Consider the following 19,529-nt stretch of genomic DNA (forward strand, 5'->3'; position numbering starts at 1 on the left):
CATTTTAGCCACCATAGATGGTAATACTTTACTTTATAGAAGGTGGAAAAAAAGCAAATGTATTTACCAGCATCAAAAAAAATGGAAAGAAGATAAAATACTCTATTGATGAATTCAGGGTGCAAATATACAATGAAGAATGAATGTTTAACTTCCCACAGTATAAATGATATTGCAAGTGTTTTTAGGAATATATGACATATAAGAAGATTATAAAGTAAACTGAGGCTTGGAGAAAGAAAAATGAAGCTTCAATTGAGATTAAAAAAATTTACTCTTTAAGTTGTTTTACTGCCTAAAAGCAGGCCATAAAATTGAGCTTTAAGCTTTCTAGCAGCCAAAGCAAAAATGGAAACAAGCATCATCAATAAGATTCACATTGTCTTTAAGATGAAAACAAAGCAGCTGCTTAGGAGAATCATGGATTTCCTTGGTACCAACACAAGAGATTTCTCCTAAGGGTCTTTATAACAAACACAACTACTATGTAATTCAGAGTCCTCAACGTAATAAATAAGGGCTATTCTTGTGGCCAAAACTCAGCACCCAGAGCAGTATGTGGCGCCGAGCAGGCACTAATATTTACTGACTGAGTGACTGCACATAAAATGGGAAAGCGCCATTCAGTCAGCAATCACATAAGGAGCCAAAACACGGGTCCAGGAATTTGGCTCTCTGGTCATCTGGCTTGATCCAAGCATAACACTTACACAACATCTAAAGTAAGGGACCATTAATCTCTCAAGCAATGAATTAATTTCTTCCAAAAGAAATAACAAAAACTGTCTTAACAATGATTTTGAAAATGTCCTTGGAGTAGATAGGAGGCAGTACTGAGTCACGGCTAAGAGCAAGCTTACACTATTTTGATCAAGAGGCCTACTTCTAGATAGAAGGTTAAGATTGACAGGAACTTGGCCCTGCTTTGCCTCTTAGCTGCTGAGAGGCAGAATAACATCTCTACTGCACACAAATAAAAGCACAGAGCAAGAAAAAAAAGCATGGAAAAGCCTGATGAGTGGGAAAATCAATATGTCAGTAATAAACTGAACTCCCACAGAGTGAAAACTACCTGTAGGTAGAGGGTAATCTTAATGCATAAATGCTTGATACAGGATCCACAGGGATAGGTGAATAATTTATTATTACTTTGCTTACAAAGTTTATTCACATACATACACTTGAGAGATGGCTTAGAAATTCCAGATACCAAGCTTTTATGACCAGGAACATATTTCTTTCCATCATCACTAAGTCTCTGAGCTTGTGGGGCCAGAAAAGAGGCATTTTATCTGCAGACTTACTTCATCATCCCAGGCTGTTAAATATGTTACAGCCAAGCAGGTCTTTCCTGGACTGGTTGTTTGAGATTACTTGGACATGTGATTTAATAGGTTACTCAAAAGAAGTTTTGAAAATTAAAAAAAAAAAAAGTAAACCATACACATGACAGATTTGAGAGAAGTGAAAAGTGATAAGAGTACGAACTCTGCTGCCACTGTGCGTTAACTGAGCACCTCAGTGAAATAAACTCTTGATATCTGCTGACTCTGGCACTTACCTCTGGGGAGGTGGATAATGTCGTTTTCACTAGGTGTGGGCCACAGGGGGACCTCCATGTCAATCTCTCGATGATTTGTCTTCTCAATGGGCACATTGGTTGGTTCTGGGACATACATTTCTAAAAAGAAGGGAACTTTTTTTTATAAGAGATGATTGGGGGGAGCACCTTATTGATTTCTGTCTCCTCAACTCAGGTAGACGGTGCATTCGGTTCAATACAACATGTCCTGGGACACAAAAGATCCAGTTTCTGCACTGACATCATTAATGCCCGAGAGTCACTACCTTTGCAGGGGTGGGAAACATGTCTTACAGCCATTTAAAAGGGGGAGGAGAAGTTTACTCCTCACCAAACTCAAAAGCTCTGCTTTTTCATAACAAATGCTGCTGACTACAGATTTGTGCAAGCTGATGGGCACTGGATGAAATGAAAGGATTTATTTTACTTCTCATCAGCTAAATCATACTGTAGTGACTGTTGCTCTTCAATCCACGAGTGCTGAATCATTTATATGAAATACGTCACAGGAAGTGAAAACGTTACAGCACCTTCATTCTGTATTCATTTCCCCTTCTCTGTCTCCCTCAAAAGGAGTGGACGTCAGCAGGCCTCATGAGGTGCTGCCTGAGTCAAGCCTTGCATGCCTGCTCTGTTCCCCCTGGAACCATGCAGTCTGGAAACTGAGCTTGAGTAAAGATGTTTATATTATCTAACTCAATCAGACAGACGCTTTGATCAACAAGATACGACAACATGAAACAAAACTGAGAAGAATGACACATTTGTTAACCCCAAATATCAGGAATATATTCCTAACTTCATCTGGCTAACAATAATTAGCCAACTTTTTAAAGAAGTAATTCTTAAGAACCTCTTTTTCTAACACATGACAACAGGAATCTGCACCTAGCACGTTTCTTGGCCAAGTCCTGCCATATTACTAACTGGTTTTTATAATAAGGTCACCCAACGTTGGCAGTACTAAATACTAGTAAACAGCCTCATGCTATGCTCCGCTTAGTTGCTCAGTCTTGTGTCTGACTTTCTGGGACCCCATGGGCTGTAGCCCGCCAGGCTCCTCTGTCCATGGAATTCTCCAGGCAAGAATACTGGAGTGGGTTGCCATGCCCTCCTCCAGGGGATCTTCCCGACCCAGGGATTGAACCCAAGTCTCCAACATTGCAGGCAGATTCTTTACCATCTGAGCCACCAGGGAAGCCCAATAAACAGCCTTATTAGACCAAAAAAAAAAAAAAAAAAATACATGAAATATGTTTGTATAAGTTAGAATATTCCTCTCTGCTCAGAGTGATTGATGGCTATCCCAAAGTTAACAGTCTTTCAAGAAGTGGATCTTAAAAAAGACAGATTTGAGAGAAGTGAAAAGTGATAGAGAAGAGAGTGTGAACTCAGCTTCCACTGTGTATTAACTGCCCAAGGTTATGCATCCAGGAATGGGAGAGCCAGGCTTCAAATGCAGTCCTCTGAACCCAAAGCCCAGGTCTTCCTACTGTCCCCAGGAATAAAGTCATTTTGGCTTTAGCTTTCTTAGTTAAATTTCAAGACCTCTCCCAGTAGCTCAGTGATAAAAGAATCTGTGGGGAATGCAGGAGCCACAGGAGCAATGGGTTTGGTCCCTGGGTCGGGAAGATCCCCTGGAGCGGGGCATGGCAACTCACTCCAGTGTTCCTGCCTAAAAAATCCCTTGGACAGAGCAGGCTACAGTCCGTGGGGTCACAAAGTGTCAGACACGACTGAAGCAACTTAGCATGCATGTACTCAGACATGGCAAGAACCAGACGCTCCTGAGAGTTTTGAAAGGTTCAACAACTCTCTGAAATCAAAGAGAGTTTACTGAAAACATTTTCATTTACAGAAGCACGGGCCTGAGTATCAACTAGTGATTCCAAACTTTTCTATCATATCTGAGTCACCCGAGGCCCTTATGAAACTGCTCACAGGTCCTGATTTGGTGGGTCTGGGCTAGGTGGTTCTAGCCTGTGTGTGGGGATGGTGTTTAGCTTGCCCACTGAGACATCTTGATATGCAATATGAATTTCCTGGAGGAATCTGGGAAGAAAACCCCTTGACATTTACATGACATCTTTCGTGCTATGGTGTCTTGAGCCCCTGACCTCCCTGGCCCAACACACAGCCTTGAGCTGCCTCATCACCCCAGGGGCTGACCTGCCACTGCCCTGCAGCTGCCTCAGCAGAAAAGGCTAACGTGAGACCCAGGCGGAAAACCTGTGAATGTCAGCAGCTAAGTAGCAAAGACTTCTACAGAGCCCCCCAGGGCTGGGGTCAGCTCAGGGTCTTCCTGGGATAGCAGCAGAGAGAAGCAACTTTGAAATTCCTGTGCCTCATTCCTGCCTGGAGGTAGATTTCAGTGAAACCTTCCACACCACACAGGCTCGACAGTGTGCCTTCCCTTCCCACAGGTGCTTAGAAAGGCTCTACCTGGTGATGGCTGGGGAAGTTGGAAGGGTCTGCCCAGGATGGAGGAGGACTGTCTTACTCAGTGGTTACTTAATCACCATTGTTCAACCAACATTTCATCAATACTTCCTACGTGGCAGGTACCGGGCTAAGTCTGGGGCACACAGTTATGATCAAGACCAGTTCTGCCCTTATGGGCCTCCCGTGGTGAGTTCCATCTCCCCATTAGGCAGCTCACAGCCTGTCCTCTGGATCAATTTGCTCTGCTAAATTCAGTTCAGCTCTGATTAAAGTCCACCCAAGGCACCTCCTTTATCACCAAATATTCAAATCCCAGTTCAGAGCTCTTGGGTCTAAGAGGAGGGTCATTTCCCTTTAATGTAAACTTAAGAGGGAAGCTACCTCTGAGCATTTTTGCCAAAAAGGATAAATCTTTCAAAAAAAAATATGCTTGGAGAAACAAAAAGAAGTGTGGGTGCTGCTGAGTTTCCACGCCGAGACTGAGGCCTGCCATGGCCAGAAACGGCAACAACCCTGACTCTCAAACAGAACCCTTCTGACATTTACTGCGAGAGCCCTTTATAAACCTGCTGGCCTTGTTGATGACACAGGAGTGACACACGACGCCACCTGGCCCGGAGGCACAGATCACGGGCACTCGGGTCAGTTAACTACAACTGGGGTCCAGTTTGATCTAAACTGCAGAGGAACCGGAGACAACCTAGTGGCGACATATTTTAAATTCAGATGCACCGACCTGGCCCATTGTAAGACTGACCTTCCTTAAAAGGTCTGTTTCTGGAATATGGGGTGGGGTGCTCGGGACTTGCAAGGTGAGGACACCATTTTTGGGGGGATGGTACTCCAGGTCAACCTAGGTCCAGGACTCCCAGGTCTTCTGCTAACGAGCTGCGTGGCTTTGGATCATTCACTTAACTTTTCTGACCTTCAGTTTTCTATAAAATGGGACTAATATTGACCAGCAAACCAGTTCACAAGTCTTTTACTCATATCCAGAGGTGGCAAAAGGAGGACATGCTTGGTAAGGGCAGGGCTATTCAGAATGTCAGTGGATGTATGCAGGGGGCAAAGCCAAGTAGCCTGAACCATCCGGGGGAGAAGCAGTCACCCGAAACTTCACAGAAAGACCACGAGAAAAATGGGCAGGAGCCCAGGCTTCCTGGCAGGCCACACTTGGTCAAACGTGAAGTGGCAGAGCTCAACTGACTACAGAATGTGTGGAGATAAAAGGGAAAAATGATTCATCAATTATACATCAGAAGCAGAAAGGGGAGTTAACAGAAATTAAGTTCCAATCCAACGGTGCACGCTGACAGAGAAGTCATTGGAGACATCTCTAGCTGTGAACAGATGCCAGTGAAACCCGCATTCCCTCTTCTATCACACTCCCAGTCGAGGAGAGTGGATCCACCTCTTCCTGCCAGCATCACCTGAACTCGGGTCCCGTCATCACACACCTCGGACGTCTATAAGGCAGGTAACAGCTGTCCTGGCCCCGGGTCTCTCCCGGCTTCAGCCCCTCCTGCAGACCCCGTGAGCCTCCCCAGAGCACGTCCATGGTCTTGTGTCTCATCTGTTTAAAAAGGAGCCTCCCGAGAAGGATAAAGGACAAAATCCACCTCTCTGTTTGAATATTAAAGCCCTAAACATCTTGACCAAAGCTGTCTTCTCTGTCCTTAACTCCTGTTACTAGAACTCCCTATTCCAGGGGCATCTGACTTTCGTCTCAGGGTCTTTGGTCAGATGACTCTTTCACTCCAATGAAGAGAACCCGCCTATCCTTCAGGGCCCAGCTCAGTCCTTCTTCGAGTGAAAGCCGCCCAGACAGACCCCTCTACTCCACAGGAAAACCCTGTCTGTGAATTGAGCACCGTGGTCTGTAGCTGAGATGTGTCACGGTTGTCTCCAATTCACCACCCACCCCTTCTTTCTGAAACCATCTAAGCAGACTCTGCTGCCACCACTGTAGGGAAATGGCTCGTCAAAATGACTTGGATGCCACCAGATGCACGACGGTCAGTCCCTACTTCCCACCCGATGTCACCCACCAGCACTTCTCCCACCCTTGCTCCAGGCGGCTCCCAGGTCACAGCTCTTGCTGTCTACCCCTGTGGCAGGGGCTCCTTTGCTGTTTTCTGTCCCCGACCTGCCCAGATCCCAAAAGTGGAGGGTTCTTGGGCTCAGTTCCAGACTCCCTTTTCTTCTCTATCTCCACTCACTTCTTGGGTGACCTCGTCCAGTCTCAAGGCTTAAAAACCACCCATCTATGACAACGTTCAAGTTTACAGAAACATTTCCTGTCTCTCTCCTGAGCTCTAGATATTCACTGTCTATTCACTGTCTCCACTCAGATGTCCAATGGAGATTTCCAACTAAAAAAATGCCCCAATAAAATTGATTTTACACCAGAGTTGCAACTCCATGTTTTAGTCAGAAACATTACAGTTGTTCATGGAGCCTCTCCTCTTCCTCCCACTCCTCACATTGTGTTCAAATCTGATGGAATCTACCCTTTTACTAGAATCAGAACCTGGCCACTTCTCCCACCTCACATCTACTGCCCTGGTCTCAGCTTCCACTTCTGCAAGTAACATTCCATCGTTGCTCTACTCAAAGCCCTCCAGAGTTTCCATCTTATCTCAATATAATTCTAAAATCGCTCATGAGATCTCATATTTTGGTGCACGGCTACTTCTCTGCTTCCTTCTGGTTACCCTCCCTGCTCAAGGAGTCCCATCCACACAGCCTCCCTGTTTCTCTCCGAGCATCCATGGCATATTCCCACCCACCGGGCTCTCGTCCTGCTTATATGCACAGGTTCTCCCCTAATCCATGATTCCTGCCATTCTTCTGGGTCCCTTATAAATGTCATCCAATCTGTGAGGTGTTCCTGGATCATCAAAACATCCTGTCCCCTCTCCTGTCCAGCCCCTTCCTCTCCCACCCTGGACTGGCTATGTGTCTCTCTGTGGCCTGATCCTCACCTTGTGTTCTGTTTACTTGTTTGCTGCCTGTGTCTCCCTAAGAAAACATCAGTTCTGTGTGGATGGGCACTTGCTGGATTCACTGTCTTCCCCAGGCCTCAAGCAGTGCTTACTTGAGTAGGCATGAAATGAATCTTGGTTGAATAAATAAGATGAAATTTTACTATTTAGATCATTAAAAGCATATTACTAGGAAAACTGGTATGAAACTTGGGAAACAGGTGAAACATATTAGATAAAGCAACTTGGATGGGAAATACATGTTTCTCCTCATACTTCTCATGCGGAACACTTACAGATTCTGTTTCTCCAATGCGCGCACCTACGGATACACGGGAGCGGCCTTCTGACTCTTGGTCTACATCTTAAACAAGGCCAAGGAGACTAAACCATGGAAAGCACCCAAGGGAGGGATCTGAAAAGGGCTCAGTCTCCTGACCCTTTTAAAGTATCCCCTTTATAGGGGATAAATGGACATTTTTAGAATTGTCTTGCTTATACGGCACCTAAACAAAAGGCAAACCTGTGCTGTGCTCAATGAAACCCTTGAGATTTAACTGATCGTCCCATTTTACAAGTGCATGGCGTTGATGCCCTTCTCAGCTACTGTGACCTCTAGTCCACCGTGCCGCATGGAGCCAGAGTCTCTAATGCAGTGCTACAAGGAAACACATGAGCGGGTGAAGATGCAGGGGCTCTCGCCTCGCTAAGGAGCTCCCTGGGCTGCTAGAGTGAGCCCTCTCTCGGTCTGTGTGGTCTGGACTGCCTGCGAGGTCTGCGTAACCAGGGCTTTCGATCTGGAACACTGCCCAGAGGCTGTCTTGACAAGGGCTCAGGCCCTGGGTTGCTGGGATGAGGGGCAGAAAACAAAGGAGCTGTTTTGGCAGGAGACACGGACAGGGAATCCAGAAGGTCTGGGGGAGGATCTGGGCAGCTGAGGGGGGGCTTAGGTTTAAATTGGGAGGCGGATTACTGGGCTGATGTGAACGGTGGGATGTGGAAACAGACGCAGACAAGTGGTCTATCTGCAACAGCCAGCTGGGGGTGTGCTCTGAGGCTCCTGTCCTCGGTGGGAAGAGAGGGGAAGTTCAGGGAGGACAGCCTGGGACAGCCAGAACTGACGCACTAACAGACTGGGCCAGGATCGTGTTCTTTAAAGGCAGTCTTCCATGTTGGTTTTGGTAGACAGTCACCTTAGAAGAGCTGCCAAGTGTATCCCCTACTGTGTCTGATCATGGACCTTTGTCACTAGGCTCAGCCACCACTGCCCACAAACTGTGCTGCTCAGATACGGCAGATGTCATTAATACCCGTGAGGGTATACCCATCAGGCCCGCCACTGACAGAGAACGCCAATCAGAAGGACCAGAGCAATTTCGGCATGGAACCAAAATCAGGTGCTCACCTGGAGGTCACAGTCTCTCAAGCTACCCTCCATGTCTCTCTCTGGGCCAAAGGAACTAGTTCCATAGGGTTGGGTCCAGGAGGCTCTGAGTCTGCTCTAATTTGCTCTTAAAACCAACATCACAGGATGAAAAGTGGCAGGGTGGCAGCCTAAGATACCTGGGCACATGGGGCAGCAGCTGCCTTCCACGTTGATGGGCTCGACGCAGGGCAGCGGCGGGCAGCTGACGGTGGAGCAGAGGGTCTGGCCCTGCAGGCAGTAGCAGTGCGTGCAGCTGTCGATGTCCCAGCGCTCCTCGTCAGCGTAGGCCTTCCCGCTGAAGTGGCACACCACCTTCTTTGGGATTGTGTCCTCTAGGGAAAAACAGGACAAACGGTGGAGTCACTCCACGTGACAAGCACAATTTTTCAACATAGTTGAGACGTAAACGGGGATAGCACTGCGCAATCATGGCTTGCTCTGGGATGCCCAGCATCGGGTGAAAGTTCTGCGTCCCCAGTCCGCTGGCTCAGCAGACTCATCGGAACACTCATCTTGTGGCCTGAACCTGCTCAAGGGCCATCAAGGCTGACACAGGGTGGTAATTATAGCAACCAGCCAGGAAACGTACTCGCTGGCCAAGAGTCACTGGACGGTCATCGCAAAATATATAAACTCAATTATTGTATGGCTATTGAACATGCCACGTGAAAAAACTAAAACACAAATAGGTAGGGAGATGTGTTCAGAGGTTTTGTTCCATGTGTAAAGAGATTAAAAAGTCCAGCTGAGTATCCTTATAGGAACAACTCCCATCTCTAGTTACTCTCTGCAACGAGATGATGCAGGGGAGGGGGAAGGAGTGATGATGGCCTCTCCCAGGGAGCCGGCAGGTTTCCTGTGCTCGCCCACAGGGAACCTGGACTGAGATAACCATTTCCTTCATTTTACAGGAATGCTGAATGCATTTCCCTCTCATCAACCAGGACATACCTACTTCAAAAACAACCTTATTTCAACCTATTATTTCCAGCAAAGTATGGTTTGTGAAAACAATACATTTTTTATGAGTCCGTTTTTGTATATAATAATTTACACAAAATTGGCTCAGTTGTGTCCAACTGTTTGCGACGCCTCTGTTCATGGGGATTCTCCAGGCAAGAATACTGGAGCGGGTTGCCATTCCCTTCTCCAGAGCATCTTCCCGACCCAACTGTTTGTGACGCCTCTGTTCATGGGGATTCTCCAGGCAAGAACACTGGAGCGGGTTGCCATTCCCTTCTCCAGAGCATCTTCCCAACACAACTGTTTGCGACGCCTCTGTTCATGGGGATTGTCCAGGCAAGAACACTGGAGCGGGTTGCCATTCCCTTCTCCAGAGCATCTTCCCAACCCAACTGTTTGCGACGCCACTGTTCATGGGGACTCTCCAGGCAAGAACACTGGAGTGGGTTGCCTTTCCCTTCTCCAGAACATCTTCCCAACTCAGGGATTGAACCCAGGTCTCCTGCACTACAGGCAGGTTCTTTACCATCTGAGCCACCAGGTTGATGCAAGAATTTACAGTGTAACACATTCTGCTCTTTTTCCTCTGTCCTTCCAGGCTGAGCTTATACCCTCCCTTCCCCAACCTTTTCCTTGAAAGTTTCTTTCTCTTTGATTCATCACCTTCTCCTGGTTTATCTGAACTTATTACTAGTGGTCACATTCCCTCCAGAACTCAGAGTGAGGCCCAATGAGCAGCAAAGCAGAGGTGGGGTCAATCAATGGAGAGACACAGGGTGGGGGTGGGGCGGCCCCTCCTGGTCACTGGCCAGGCTGATAATGGGACGACTTACACTAACCTGGGGAAATCCTATGCTCAGCTTCCACCAGCACCTCCACTCGCCACTGCATGCATGCTAAGTCGCTTCAGTCCTGTCCGACTCTTTGTGACCCTATGGACTGTAGTCCTCCAGGCTCCTCAGTCCATGGGATTTTCCAGGCAAGAATTTTGGAGTGGGTTGCCATATCCTCCTCCAAGGGATCTTCCTGACCCAGGGATCAAACCTGCCTCTCGTATATCTCCTGCATTGGCAGGCAGGTTCTTTACCACTAGCGCCACCTGGGAAGCCCACTCACCACTGGTCACTAGTTAATGAAAAACTATAATGGCATCTGGAAGGAAAGTTCCTTAGGAAAGAAGTAGGGTGGGGAGCGCAGTTTCTCCCTGGAAGGCACGTAGGAAGGTCTGGCCAGAGCGGTGTTCGCTGCCCAGGCACAAAGGACAGAACTCACAATGCCTGAGGAGCAAGGAGGGACATTTCTGTGTAGGGTACCAGGCCCACACCCTCTGCAGCCAAGTGTTCCCGGGCGGCTGGAACCACTCTGTGAAGAGCCAGCAGGAGGCTTCCCATGGAGCTTTTCCAGAGAGGGATCACAGGCAGAAAAATGTCTTTGGAATCCATACTCTCTTCTTACCAATCATATGGGCATATGCCCCTGATGGAGGGCACCAATAATGTCTCATGACTAATATTTTGTGTTGCCAAAGATGGAAGTCTCGGTCCATAATAGAGAGTGATAAGTAATCATGGAAATGAGTCTGTCAAGTATTTAAATGCATAATCTCTCTGCCTCCCAATGCTTTTTCACTATTTCTGTCATTACTGTTGCCTGAGGTTCAGTAAGGGAGACAGTTAAGTTCTAGTTGTAAAAAGTCCACAGCAATAAGAGAAGAGACTCTGTATGATTTCAATACCTTTAGACCATGAAATTTTTGCACCTTTGTTTTAATCCCTGAATATGTTCCAGTATCTCCTAGTTTACAATCTGTGGGAACTTGAATAGAATTTGTATCCTGCTGTTGTGTGAAAAAAAAAAGTTCTAGTTGTAAGCAGAAATTCTTTTTCAATATCTCTTTAAAAATGTATTTCACTGTATCTGGGAATACTTTATAGAAAGGGCTCTGGTGCATGGACCAGTAAGCTTAAAAATTCATTTGGAGGCTTTCATATCAAACTCATCTCAGAAGTTTTTGCTAATCTGAAATCCTTAGAGGAGGTGATTTTATTAAGATACCCAAGATCTACACAGCAAATGGCTGAGCAGAATCACTTAATGAACTTAATTCAAGTAATACACTGACCTCGAGCCAACACTTCATTGAGGACATTAAATTTGCCATCAAATCTAGAGTCTATTATGCAGTGGATTCTTTATGAAAGGAAGCATTTCTTCATAAAGCAATATTACTGATTACATTTTCCATACACCTTTCAACAGCTCACATGATGGACCAATATCACTGCATAAAATTTGAGTAATGCATTACGGTGCAAGGACCTTGGAGGAGAAGGTTATAATGCTCACCTCATCTCGGCTATCACTTTATCTACTTTGTGTTTTTCCTCCTAGAGTTATTTTGCCAGTTCTCTTCTTAGAGAAGAGGCAGAAGACAATGAGAAAGAGCCACAGAAAGGATGAGGAGTCATTTTAATAAAAGAAGTTCATCTCAAGGCCAAGCACTGGTCTGTATTTTAAGACTGAGGCAAAAACACCCATTACATCTTAAGACATTTAACTAATCAATGCTAATACAAGTCAGGTTAAAATTATCTATAATATTAAGATATTAAAATAGTTGTTATGTGGTAAACATTATAAAAATGTTCAATCGTTTATTCTACAAACATTTATCATCAATGGGAAAAAAGGCAGGATCTGGAGGACCTGACCCAGAGGACTGAGCAAAAGTGGGGGAGGAAGGCTGTGTTGACTGGGACTCCTCACCAGGGGCCACGCAGCAGCCACTGTTTCGTGAATTCAACGCGGAGCTGGACAACACAACTTGGAGGGTGGAGCAACTAACTCTGCTGGGGGAACTGGGAGAGGCTTTGCCCAGGATTTGATGTTCTAGTTTTATTTTGAGAGATGAGTAGGAGAAGATGAAGAAGCTGGAAAGGAAGGCTACCGAAAGCAGACAGTGGTCTGTCCAACAGCCTGCCCCACTAGAAGGGCAGTGGGAGGTGTCAGGGCTGCAGGCAGGATGGCTGGAGATGAAGCTGCGGTCAGATCGTAAAGGGCCATGAAGAACAATGACAGATTTAGATCCTCCCTGTAGTGCTGGGAATGGGCCTTAATCAGTTTTGTCTTCAAGAAGAGAACTCTGGAATATGATAGTTGCTGCTGCTGCTGCTAAGTCGTTTCAGTCGTGTCCGACTCTGTGCGACCCCATAGACGGCAGCCCACCAGGCTCCCCCGTCCCTGGGATTCTCCAGGCAAGAACACTGGGGTGGGTTGCCATTTCCTTCTCCAATGCATGAAAGTAAAAAGTGAAAGTGAAGTCGCTCAGTCATGTCTGACTCCTCTCGACCCCACGGATTGCAACCTGTCAGGCTCCTCCGTCCATGGGATTTTCCAGGCAAGAGCACTGGAGTGGGGTGCCATGGCCTTCTCCAGGAATGTGAGAGTATGGAAGCCTAAACAGGATTAGGAAGATGGGAATGCTGTTGACAGGGATGTGCTATGGGCCTGGAGTAATGTGGTGATGGAGATGGTGATGTGGTGATGGAGATGGAGAGGCAAGGTGAGGTTTAGAGTGATTTCTGAGAAACAGCAGTCAGGATATAGATGGTGGGGGGACAGAGGCATGAAGGACGACTCTGTTTCCTGAATGGGAGGTGATACAGAAGTAATTCCAATGCATGAGTCACTTTCCTGCTTTAAGAAATAAATAGCTGGTGAGCCTGTCAAGGACTGGTCAAGCCTTATCAAACCAGATATTCCAGTGGGTCAATCAGCGCAGTGCAGCAGTTGACCTTCAAACTCTTTGCTTTTCTGTATGAACGCAACCATGAAGCTGCCTCTAGGGCAGAAATGATTTGGGGCTCAACAAGTAAAAAGGGTACTGACAAATGTCCGTCTAGTCAAAGCTCTGGTTTTTCCAGTGGTCATGTATGGATGTGAGAATTGTTGGACCGTGAAGAAAGCTGAGCACCAAAGAATTGATGCTTTTGAACTGTGATGACTCATTGGAAAAGACCCTGATGCTGGGAAAGACTGAAGGCAGGAGGAGAAGGTGACAACAGAGAATGAGATGGTTGGAGGGTATCACCGACTCAATAGACATGAGTTTAAACAAGTTCCTGGAGCTGGTGAAGGACAGGGAAGCCTGGCATGCTGTAGTCCATGGGGTCGCAAAGAGCTGGACATAACTAAGTGACTGAACTGACCTGAAGTAAAAGGGGACCCGTTTTATTTCCCATTGGTGAAGATGTGGGATAAGAGGCAAAGCTGGCAGTATCCCTCATGTATCTTTGCAAACAAACTTCCTTGACCAAATAATTCTATTTTCAGTCAGCTGTCCCAAAGAAATAATCAGAAACGACCTCAAACAGGTTGTCTACATAGATGTCCATCACAATATTATTTATAATAGCAAGAAATTAGGGGGGAAAAAAAACCTGTGTCCAACAACTTGGGACTACTGAAATGACTCATGGTACAATCATATATGAAAGAATACTGTGCAGCTATTAAAATGCATCATGTGTAGTATAAGATCAATCACATAAAGAGAAAAATTTAGAATTGTCTAGAAAGAAATGAAAATGTTAACAGTAAGTACCTGTTAGAACCAAGGGTGAATTTTTCTTTTTTTTTTTCTGCAATGAATATGAGTTACTCTTTATAAAGGCAAAAATATTAAATTATCTCAAACAGACACGTCCATGCATTACCCACCTGCTCCCTCATCCCCAATACTGACCCTCCCACCCCAACACACACACACACACACACACACACACACTCTGAAGGAAACAGCTTAGTCTAAGCCTGGTTCTAAAGAATATGGTCACACTTTCTGAGGGCTGCTGACCCACTCTGAGGAATGTCAATGGACTCCAAGAAAAGAAATGAAACCATGGAAGACATGCCAGAGATCAAATGCTGAGCTGCAGCATAACTTGGTGTCTCTGTAACCACTCAATCAGTAACTTACTGTATGATATCACTGTCCCAAAGAGTATTCATAAAATGATAAAAGAAGGAGAGAAACTACTCTAGCTGTCTTGGAAGGCAGTAGGTTGAACGAAGAACTTTGACTACATATTAGATGAAACTAAACTTTCTCATTTGATTTTGTTACAAAAATAAGTCTTTTTCTAAATTCAAGGAAGGAAGAGTTCACAGCAGCAATATGATGACAATGAAACAGTGAAAGCCATTAACTGGGAACCGATACACTAAAGCTACAGCGGGCTCCATGCACAGGTGCTAAGGCAGAGTCAGGCTGGTGAAGCCCCAAGAGTTTCAGGGGCCATAATGAAGCTCTTCCCTTCCAGGGAGGTGGCTGACTACCATGGACCCAATACCCAGTTGCTTCTACCAATCTATCTCTATTCCATTCAAGTTCTCAGCACACTGTCTTGGAAACATCTGACCTTCAACTTCAGTTCATTTCAACAGAATTAACTTTGACTTGAGATCAGAAAGCTCTCTTATTAGGTTCAAACAACGGGCGTAGGCGAGGGGTGGTAGAGCTGGGAGGCAGATGCCAGTCAACTGCTGGTGGAAAGCGGGAGCTGAGAATGCATCTCTCGCTGGGTGGTACAGTGGTGAAGAATCCACCTGCCAATGCAGGAGACCCCGGTTCAATCCCTGGGTTGGGAAGATCCCCTAGAGTAGGAAATGGCAACCCACACCAGTATTTTTGCCTCGAAAGTTCCATGGACAGAGAAGCTGGCGGGTGAGTCCATGGAGTCACGAAGAGGAGGACACAACAGAGCGACTGAGCACGCACACACAGATCCAAAAAAGATCTTGTAGAGGGACTTGACTGCTGGAACAAGATATCTCAAGGTGTGCCCAGAAGTCTAAAACCTGTGTTTGGGCTTGTGTGCAGAACTCAGCTGAGTCACACAGCAAGATCTAAGATCCATATGCCCAGCCCTCTCACAGCTGATCTCCTTACAGACTGCAAGTCTGAGGGTACAAATGGCAGAGACAAGAGAGAGGGTTTTGAAAGAAGGACTGAGGGCCAAGCACTGAAGAAGAGAACTGCTGGGCATCTGTGGAACCCAGGCGCCGTGCTCCAGAGCCCCTCGGGTTCAGCAAGAGGAGGGAATCTAATGTAACCAAGCAGCAGGCTGTGGAGCCTGAATCTACTCCTGCCTCCATCTGACTGCAAAGCAAACCACCTTCTCTGCCCTGCCTACATGCATGCTCAGCCGTGTCCGACTCTGTGACTCCATGGACTATAGCCACCAGGCTCCTCTGATCATGAGACTTTCCAGGCAAGAAGGCTGGAGTGGGTTGCCATTTCCTCCTCCAGGGGATCTTCCCAGCCCAGGGGTTGAACCCGCGTCTCCTGGGTCTCCTGCATCGGCAGGCAGTTTCTTTACCACTGAGCCACCTGGGAGCTCTGCCTAACAGCCCCCTCTCGTACCCTCCCAGGAACACACAGAGCCCTCTTCCTGGGGTCTTGACTATGCCCGGGCCTCTCTGGAACAGTGGATGCTCTTGGGCTCTCCAGCTTTTTCAGGTGGAGGTCAAGCTGAATCCAGTGTGCTGACCCGGGGTGAGCCATGGTTAGCAGTGGACAGTTTACATCAGGGTTGGCCAGCTTGTGGATGTGAACTTCAGTCCAGGGCCAGCCCCATTTTCTTTTTTCAAAAGATAAAAGCTGCCCCTGATGCTTGCAGGGGGTGGTTTTCTGTGATATCCTCAAATCTGATCAGTTTGAGTTACAAAATCAATGTATTTCATAATAGTACAGTTTGATTTTTCAAACATGCTTTAAAACAAAGCTACATTTAAGATGTGGGTTGGTCTCCACTCTGTGGAATTTTCATGTGAAATAAATGAGGACTCCTGTTTTTGAAAAAGCCTTGACTAATTTTTTCCAGGGTGGCTGCTGTGTGGCCCGGATTAGACTAGATTAGATTTTAGTTAATTAGGATTTTGGTTAATGAGGCTTTATAGAAACATCTTTTCTTTAGACCAAATTTCATCTGAAAAGCCAATGATCTAAACAGAGGCCTGAAAGTACGTTGTGAATGTCAGTTGACGGATGGATCCCGGTGCTATTTCTTTTTTTTTTAATTGAAGTATAGCTGATTTACAATGTTGTGTCAATCTCGGCCGTAGAGCAGAGTGACTAACTTTTACATATACATACATTCATTTTTAAAAATATTTTTTTCCATTATGGTTTATCCCAGGAGATTGGATTTAATTCCCTGTGTTATACAGTAGGAGCTTATTGTTTATCCATTCTAAACGTAATAGTCTGCATCTCCCAACTGCAAATTCTAGTCCCACACCCTCCCGGCCCCTGCCCCCTTGGGAACCACAAGTCTGACCTTTACGTCTGTGAGTGTGCTTCTGTTTTATAGACAGGTCCATCTGTGTCAGAGTTTAGATACTACATAAAAGTAATAGCACGTGGCATTTGTCTTTCTCTGTCTGACTTCATTTAGTATGATAATCTCTAGGTCCCTCCATGTTGCTGCAAATGCCCCTATTTCTCACATGCTCACTCCTTTTCTTGGATGGATCACATCCTCCCAGGGCACCTTTAGGTCAATTTGAGAAAAGTTCTGTCAAAAAATTTTAGAAACGACTTGATTTACAGGGAAATATGGTGGCTAATTTACCCGACTTGAGGTTATAAATAAAGTCATTAGTTTTTCGGGGAAAACAACATAGCCTAATTGAAAGTCCACATAAAAGCACTTTAAGTTTTAAGATAGAAGAGGGATATAGAAATAGGGACATGGGACCTATCCAACTAAAAGCATCTGAATGGTTTATATTTGGTTATGGAGTGGGTTGTGCCATTTCATTCTGTTGTATTCATCACTCCAAATAGTTGCTTATGCTGACAGTGACATTAGGTTCATTCTTCCATACCTAATAATAATCATAACTTCCACTTATTGACTACCTACTCTGTCCCGGGCACGGTGCTAACCAAGCTTTTTGGTTTTTGTTCGTTTGGCTGTGCTGCAAGGCCTGTGGGCATCCTAGTTCTCTAATTCCCCAGGAACTGAACCCAGGCCCTCAGCAGTGAGAGTACAGAGTCCTAACCACTGGACCACCAGGGAATTCCCTAATGGAGCATTTTTTATGAGTCAATTTCACATGCTTTCCACAATCCAATGGAACAGGATATACTGGAATTCCACAGAAAACCTAGGCACAGAGGAAATAAGTAACTTGTGCAGAACGCATGGCTAGGAAGTGGCAGGGCCAGAAGGGGAACCACACGCATCTCCGCAGCTGCACACGGTCTGCCTGCCGTGTCCCCAGTGAGATAACCCTCGGCGGGGCGCATGTTCCTGGGCAGGGATCTGGGCCACACAAACAAAAGTGGCTACTGCTCATGACTCTGGAGAATGGGCACTTGCTTCTTGAACCAACATGTGATGAGGCTGGAGGTCTTTATAACACTTCCTTGATGGCTCAGCGGGTAAAGAATTCACCTGCAATGCAGGAGACACAGGTTCGATATCTAGATTGGGAAATTCCCCTGGAGGAGGAAATACTGGAAATGGCAACCTATTCCAGTATTCTTGTCTGGAAAATCCCATGGACAGAGGAGCCTGGCGGGCTACAGTCCAAGGGGTCGCCAAGAATTGACTGAGCATGCACATATGTCTTTGGCTTCAAAGGGAGATTACCCTTCAACCGACTATCAGACATCGGCACGGTCCTGACGGGACTGGAGATACAGTGGCTACTAAGGACTCTGGTTCTTCTCAGGATAATTTCTATTTAACACTCCTCTCTCTCTCAAGGAAGAGGATCAGAGAAAAATGTTCCAAGGAAAACGTGAGGTAGGACACTAATATCATGAGGCTTATTTTTTAAACAAACACATTAGGAGCTATATACCCAAATGATCCCCTTCTAAAACAGTCATTGTCAAGGGCTACAAACGCACTCCATCAGTACTGCCCTTGCCATATGGCTTCGGAAGTTTTCTTCTGCAAGGACATCCAGAGTCTAATTTTGAAACAAGCAAGGAAGACGGTTACTATTTTATGGCCACTCCTTGGTTGAGGTCAGCTTTGGTATTTGGTTTCCTCAGGTCTGGCCTCTATCTTATCCATCAGATTGGTTTGAAATGACTTTTAGCCTCTATCAGAAAGGTCCCTCCCTGCTAGAGGAGGAAGGGTTATTCTGCATCAGTATCAGCATTGTGAGTCACAGGCTGGGTGTTTAACTCACGGAGCGATCAGACATCCACCTTATATTTTTGGATTCAAACAGAAGCAACATTATCTTGCATTCTGTCTGACTACAATAAAAATATGTGATCTCTTTCAGTGATAGAGTTTGGAAAATTCGGTATGGATTTTCTTTTTTCTCCTTTTTCTTGATTCTGGTTATATGAAAAGAGAGGAGGAAGAAGTGATGAGATTTTGAAATGTTAACTCCTTTTGAACTGACCTCTTCCACTGCCTGAACCTTGATATTTCACTTCTTTTTAAGATAAGAAAAAAGGCTTACCAGGCCATTAAAAGTTGGATTTTGCTTCTCCTCTTGAGCTATTTTACTAATTACACCATAAAGCTAATTAACAGCTGGCGAGAAACCTAGATACTAAAACCGTGTCATTTTCCTCCTCTCTACAAGTTCAATTTAGTCCTTCAGGAGTCACTGGGGCAGCGGTTCAGGTGTTGCTCTGAATCTGACCATGATGAAAAGAAAGGATTTTCGGACTCCCTACTTCCTTTCCTCTGGCAAAGGTTATAAAAACTAAAACCTGCTAGAAACGGTATGACAGTTGGACTTTTTCATTTCTGCCAGGAGATAACTTTCCTCCATAGATGGTTCAGGTTCTAAATCTGGTTGTGGTAGGTCATGAAGTCAGAGTCTCAGCGTGGGAGTAACTTCCTGGGAGGAAGTTGGGCGGCTTTAGAAATGGCATCAGTTCTTTAAATCTCCAGTGTACTATTTAGAGACCTGAGAAGCAATTTACTCTGGGATCCTAGTGGCCAAGAAGCTAAATGCAGCTCTCATTCCTGGAGCGAGTCCCATCGCAGAACCACCCAGCCCAGCTGCGCGGGGGTGCCGGTTCTCCCCACACCTCACTGTGGAGGGCACCGTGAGGGACGGGGACACAGCGGTGCGCCGGGTGGGGAGGCGG

At 45.9% G+C, this 19,529-nt stretch overlaps 1 protein-coding gene across 1 annotated transcript in view; it reads right to left on the reverse strand.

Annotated features, from left to right (window-relative positions):
- Positions 1-19,529, reverse strand: part of CRIM1 (cysteine rich transmembrane BMP regulator 1) — a 203,265-nt gene that overhangs the window by 4,954 nt on the left and 178,782 nt on the right. The window contains exons 14-15 of the mRNA XM_065929441.1: positions 8,572-8,766; positions 1,562-1,681 (exon numbers count right to left, since the gene is read on the reverse strand). Of these exons, the coding sequence (XP_065785513.1) occupies positions 1,562-1,681; positions 8,572-8,766 (315 nt within the window). The remainder of the gene's footprint in view (positions 1-1,561; positions 1,682-8,571; positions 8,767-19,529) is intronic.

The sequence above is a fragment of the Muntiacus reevesi genome, chromosome 3 (genome assembly GCF_963930625.1).
Source record: "Muntiacus reevesi chromosome 3, mMunRee1.1, whole genome shotgun sequence".
Classification (NCBI taxonomy): Eukaryota; Metazoa; Chordata; class Mammalia; order Artiodactyla; family Cervidae; genus Muntiacus; species Muntiacus reevesi.